The sequence below is a fragment of the Petaurus breviceps genome, unplaced genomic scaffold (assembly GCF_028583685.1).
Source record: "Petaurus breviceps papuanus isolate PSGF00001 unplaced genomic scaffold, PetGlider_PUasm1.0 98, whole genome shotgun sequence".
NCBI lineage: Eukaryota > Metazoa > Chordata > Mammalia > Diprotodontia > Petauridae > Petaurus > Petaurus breviceps.
In genome coordinates, this window is record NW_027187460.1 from 29,623,605 (window position 1) to 29,630,038 (window position 6,434).

The following is a 6,434-nucleotide window of genomic DNA, read 5'->3' on the forward strand; positions in this document are numbered from 1 at the left end:
TCTTGTCACAGAAATTAAATACCATATTTACTTAACCAGGATTTCTGAGCATAGTATTTTGCAGGGTAGAGGAGGGGGGTGAAATAGTACCTTTGGATATAGGTAGCATCTCTGAGGACTTAGGGGGGAAATGGGACTGTAAGGAGAGAGAAGGTGGCTTCTATCAGAAGAAACACCAAGCCTGAATTTATATATCTTTCTGTCACTTTTCTGATTACATAGATAGTGAAATAAGCAAATCTCTTTCAAGAATAAAGTAACTTTTAAAAAAGGTTATATTAAATATTTTATTTTTTGTTCTCCTTTGTTTCCTTAGGGCAAAGCTGTCGGAGTGGCTATTGGTTGCATTTTAGGAATGTTTCCTTTGTTGTTCTTTAGAGGAGAAGAAGAAGAAAAAAAACTGGAAGAAAAAAATTAACTGTTTTAGAATCTCTATAGAAAGATGTAAAATAATGTACCTCACTTATTAAGTATGCTGTCACAATATTTAGAAATTAAGACAGTAACTATGTATAGATATGGGAACAAGCAATTAAGCATGTTTTATTAAAACACTAACTTATTGTGGCTTGGTGTTCTTAGTACATCTTTTTATAAAAAAATAGCTTCTTAATTTCATAAAAATTGTTGAAATGCCTTTTCACTAATGGCAATCAACATTTTCATTTTCCACTTTTATTTTTCATATGTTATAACAAGGCTGTTATTTTGTTCTAAGTCATTGATGTACTGTATAGATTTGGGATTTGCTTATTTGTTATTAACTGCATATACTTGCATGAAAACATCCTCTCTTATTCATGGCTGTTTCAAATCAGCTTTGAACTTTTCCCATATACAGAAACTATTGGTTATTTTGTTAAAGGTTTTTAATTCCATCATTGTTCTTGCTCCCCTGTATCAGTTTTGGCCTGATTTGAGATAATGAATTTCCATTCATGGACAGTGCTTCGCTTTTCTTGTTAACTCTTTCAGTCAGTGTGGAATTGAGCTGTTTTGTTTTAAATGTTGCTGGATATATATTTTTTTTCATTTTCTTTGCTCTGATCTTTTTGAGTCTTAAGAGCCAGAAGTTAATGAGCAAACTTCCCACTTACATAAAATGCCCCACATCATAAAATGTACTTTCTACTTCATTTTTTTTCTACTTTTTTTGCCTTAAAACTCCCAATTTTGAGTAATTATATTCAGGTTTTGGCTCATAGAAAAGAAAAACTAATACTTTTTGGTACATTTTATGGGGGAAATTATCACAGAATTAAACATGGTATTCTATTTTTATAGTTAAGAGAATAGAGAGGAAGAGAAAAATGCAAATTGTATGTGAGAGTTGAAAATTAAGGGTACCAGAATTCTATAGACAAGAAGAACTTCGGAGAAGAACTTAGAACTTAAGAAGGCTTGTGGTACAAATAGTGAAGCTGAGCAGAACTGAGCAGGTTCTTATGCTCTGTGGAGGAAGAAGGTTTTTCAAAACTTTTGTTTTTATCAGTAAGAGTTCCATTGCTGAAATATCTAAATTATGCTAATACTTGAGATCTCAATATGGGTATCTTTTTTATCGATGGACTTGCTTTCTGGAAAAAAAATTTGTGGGCAAAACTAGCCTTTGTGTGTGTTTTTTTTTACTGTGCAGTCAAAACTGAGGAAATTTTTTTTTGCCTTGTTTTTTTCTGTTATTCAAAATATGTTCTAAATAGAAGTTGCTCATTTTTATTCTTTTATATCTCTTTGAAATTTTATCATGAATGAGATTTAATTTTCTCAGTTTTAAAGCTTTTCAAGATTATTAATTATATAATTATAAATTGGTATTAGTTAAGCCAATTTCTTACCTCGAATGGTGTTTTTAAAATGTTATGGGGAGAATTATAAGATAGGAATTTTATTTTGGCTATTCATGGTCATTATGCTGCTGCTCTGACTTTTAAAACTTACAGAATGACTGTAATATTTACAGTCATAATATGTTAAAGTTTTATTTGCAGTTGGCATTTGTTTACTTATAATAGCTTGTTTTAAAAATGAAGAGCTAAACTATCACATAAAAAATTAGTTATAAATTCTCTCAACCACTTCCACATATTCAGTGCCATTCTTTAATTATAGATGAAGAGAGGAAAAGAAGTAGAAACAGTAACCTAAAAAGTATAGAATTCAAAAATAGGGAAATAGAAAGTATAATTTTTTTTGATGCAGAAATAATTTGACACTGTCATTTACCTTAATTATAGGACTTGAGACCTTTCCAAAAATTGTGGTTTATATTGTTTCCCCATTCAGGAATTACCAGGCCAATGCAAAATTGTGCTGGACTGTTTGATATATGAGTACTGTGGTGTGTTATTTTAAATGAAGACTTATTTAAATAAATGTTTTAAATACTTTTGACGCTGTTGTGTATAACTAATCCCATCTATTTTCATACAAATAGTTGTGTGGTGCTTGCATTTTTTAAACTTACTATCTTAAGATGCCTAATGTCCAGAAAAGTCTTTGTGATATTTTTTCCCTTCTCAAACTAAAGCAGTCTTAACAAAATCTAATCTTGCCATTAATTTTTTTTTCCTATAAGAGCTTAAATGCCACATTCTTGACATATCCTCTCAGAATGTGAAGTAAATTCCCAACTGGAAGCTTTTAACAATTGGATAATTCAAATAATGAACTCTTATTAAAATAAACAAAATGCCTGTACCTTTACCAAAGGTTTTTGTTGCTCGAAATCATAATTCTAAGTATGGTGCTTTGTACAAAGTAGTTTCTTGGTTTGGTTTCCCAAGATGATGTCTTCATATAAGCTTTCTTAATTCTTGGAGTCTTCTGTCATAATTTTTCTTACCATTAAAAATGGAGCCTTCATTTCTCATGCTAATAATTTATTAATGTTTGAACACTGAAACAATAATGTAGCCAAGAACAGTATTAACTGATATAGCAGTATTCATTTAAGTCATAACATGTCCATGTATTAGTTTTTGTTTAACTTGTGGATGCATGTAAGTTGTGAGTGTATTTTGTTGCTACTGTATGCTTAACTACAACCAGTATTTTTAAAACTAAGATAAATTGAACTAAAAATATTTTAAGGAGTTGAAAATAATAGGTTTGATTTTGAAATTTTAGGTGGACACTATTAATTATCTCCAGGTAGTGAAAATCTTTAGACTTATAGGAAGTGTAAGTTAATATATGCTTTTGCAGAAAGGTAACCATCTCTGTGGAATATGTGTTTTGTATTATGGCATAGGTAAGGGAGAAATAATCCTACTGGCTATCTTGGTCTTTATCAGGGAAAAAATCAAGGATGCAAAGGTACTTGAAAATGATCAGAATCCCAACTGATTTTTAAAAATTCGTTTAAATAAAGAACACTCTACCACTATTTTTAATGCAAATCTCTCTGAAATGAACTCAGTTTCCCTTCCTAAGAGTATAATGAACAGAATTTGACTTTTTTAGGAAAATGCCTCAGTTTTTCCTTTCAGAACACTCATCATCGTTATCTTGTGTTATAAGGAAGTGATGCTCTTAAGGTTTATTGAGATTTGCAGTGCTTTTTGACCCTACAATAAATGTTCCTAGACAGCTATGCTTTTTGAGTTCTTGTCTGCTTTTTATGATTTCTCCTGTTTCTTCTCTAACAATTAAACTGTAAGTTACCATATAAATTTTTTAAATGTTTGAACCTGTGATTTCATTTGTTAGATAATGCCAGTGAGAAAATTCCTTTTACCAATGTGCATTGGCAACTGTTCTGGAATTTGTGGTCTTAAGATAATTGTCTTAAGCACTAAAAGGTTAAGTGAATTGCCTGGGGTCACCCTCACGGTATTTGTGGGAGACAGGATTTAAGCCCTTGTCTTCTTGCCTGAGGTTAGTTTTCTATTTACTATATAGAACAATGCTTTGCTACCTTTTGTTATATAGAATGATTGAAACCAAAAGTTGGAAGGGACCTTAGGGATCATCCAGGGGTGGGGAACCTGTGGCCAAGTGGCAGCTTGTACTTCTAGGTCCTTGGGTGTGGCCTTTTGACTGAGTCCAAGTTTTACAGAACAAATCCTTTTATTAAGGGGATTTGTTTTTGGGCTATGAATGAAGTTACGTTGAGACAAAATCTATACCATTCTAGTTTCTACCTAGTACTCTAAGAAAACTAGGCAGAATAAGCATTATCCTTTCATGTAGCAATTTGACAAATATTTGAAGACTGTAATTATGTCTTCCCCAAGTTTTATTTTCTAGGTTAGGCATCTCTAATTCCTTAAACTAATCCCCTTCCTAACTTGACTTTGAGTCACCCTTGATATCCTGGTCATAATCATGGATATATCCTAGTATGTTAATGTCCTTCCTCTATCTGTAACCTTCAAATCTGAATATAGTATTCTCTATGTGGTCTGACCAGGGAATTATGGGATTATCATGTCCCTCATTTGGGACATTATAACATTATTAATGGTTCATGGAATTTTGTGTATCTACCTCTATTAATTCCTGGCCCTTCCTCTTATGTACACCTCAGAATTTGCTGTTCACCGTGAGCTATGGGCCTAGAAACCAAATAACTAAGACTATAATTAATTGTCTGTAAATGTTCAGTGGGCTTTGACTTGAGTCCTCAAGGTTCTTTTATGAATAGGTGAATGTTTTAGTACATGCACTCTTAAGCACCCAAAAGTTATGTCCCTGAGTCTCCCCCCTCCCTGTTATTAAACATTACTTGGTTCTTTTTTATTCAGTTTTCTCATCTGTAAAATGAAGGATTGACTTAGATCATAGAATTTATCACTGGAAGAGATTGTAAAGAACATAAAAGAACAATTATTTATGATATTTAGAAGTCTTTTTAGTCATTACCATTGGTGATTTCTGAGCAAGATTATAAGATGACTGAATCTATGCTTTAGGAATATACCTTGAAGTAAAAAAAAAATTGATCATGATAATTTTTAGTTCCCTTCCCCCCCCTTTTCCCCTTCATTCATTTGTGGCAGATTAAGGAACTTGATGGCACGGATGACACAATGTACCAAATTTGCTGATGATACAAAACCAGGAAGTATTACTAACAGGAATGAGTGAGCTAGGATCCAAAAAGATCTTGGCAGGCTAAATGGTTGGGCTGTAGCCAGTAAGGTGAAATTTATTAGAATAACTGTAATGCCTTTCATATGAAAGTTTAGAAATATTTACAGGTACAGATTGGAAGCATGTGGGTATCTAGCATTATGTGTGGAAAAAGAATTTTTAGTGGATTACAAGCTCAGTAAGCCTATGGTAAAGCAGCCAAAAATTAATGAAAAAGTCTAAGTTAATGAGATCTAAGGCTGCATAGAGAGGCATGGTGTGTATGAGTAGGGAGCTTATTACACTGCTGAATTTTATGTGGGTCAGACCACATCAGACGTATTTCATCTCTGTTGTAGGCATCACATTAAGAGGGGCATTCACTGATAAACTAGAAAACATCCAGAGGATGGTAGCCAGAATGGGGAAGTACCTTGAGATCATGCCATATGGGAATTAGGTGAAGTGATAGGGAATCATTAGCCTAAAGAACAGACTTAAGGGCCTGTGAGAGGAACTTTCATCTGTCTGAAGACTTGTCACTTGGAAAGCAAATTAGAATTGTTCCTCTTGCCACCAAAGGGAAGTAGGATCAAAGAAGGCTCAAAAGCTACAGAAATGGAGTTTTTGGCCTGATGTAACAGACTTCTAACAAGTAAAGCTATCCAAGGGTGGAATGGGCTGCTTTAAGGGGAGGAGATGTTCAAGAAATGGCTGGGTATTCAGGTATAAGTTGAACTAAATGGCTCCTGAGGTACTTTCCAACTTGGGGATTCATTGAAAAATCAAATATTTTAGACCTAAGTATTATGGATAGACAAATAATGTCAAGAGTATGGTTCAAAAAAAGCACCTTGTCATCTTGTGCCTTTTGACACAGTTTGACAAAACAGTCCTGCTCCCATGCAATTTGTATTCTTCTAACTACATAGCTGATTAACTGGGCAAGAAATTTACATAGAAGGGAGTTGAAACAAACCCAACCCATATTAAATCTTTCAAACAAGCTTAAAAAAAGAAGCCTAACATTTCAGAATTCATATAAAGCAGATAAATTCCAGGAAGAAAATATTTATAAGAATGAAAGAAATACTGAAAATTATAAAAAAGTTTCCTTTGTCTCAAAACTAATATTTTCCATAAAAATTGGCCCTCTTTAATTTAGGATGTCAAATAAACTTGTGAGTTGGGAATGGTAAGTATGGCATTGTGGTAATCTAAAATGCTCACTTGGTGACCATTTCTAAAATGCAATCCTTTTGAAGGAGTTTATTTACAATGGAAACTTTTAAATGGGACACTTTGTATTACAATTTAAGCATGTCAGAATTTATTATTCTAAAAAAGTTTGTTTAAATAAA

General features: G+C 32.8%; 1 protein-coding gene across 4 annotated transcripts in view; it reads left to right on the plus strand.

Moving 5' to 3' along the window:
* TMEM65 (transmembrane protein 65) overlaps positions 1–2,391 on the plus strand; it is a 62,461-nt gene extending 60,070 nt beyond the window's left edge. For all 4 annotated transcript variants that reach the window (XR_011167002.1, XM_069081049.1, XM_069081050.1 and 1 more), the window contains one exon: positions 317–2,391. Coding sequence is in view for 3 of the 4 variants with exons in the window: in XM_069081049.1 (XP_068937150.1) it covers positions 317–418 (102 nt within the window). In the remaining variant the exon portion in view is untranslated. The remainder of the gene's footprint in view (positions 1–316) is intronic.
* The last annotated feature ends 4,043 nt before the right edge of the window (positions 2,392–6,434 follow it).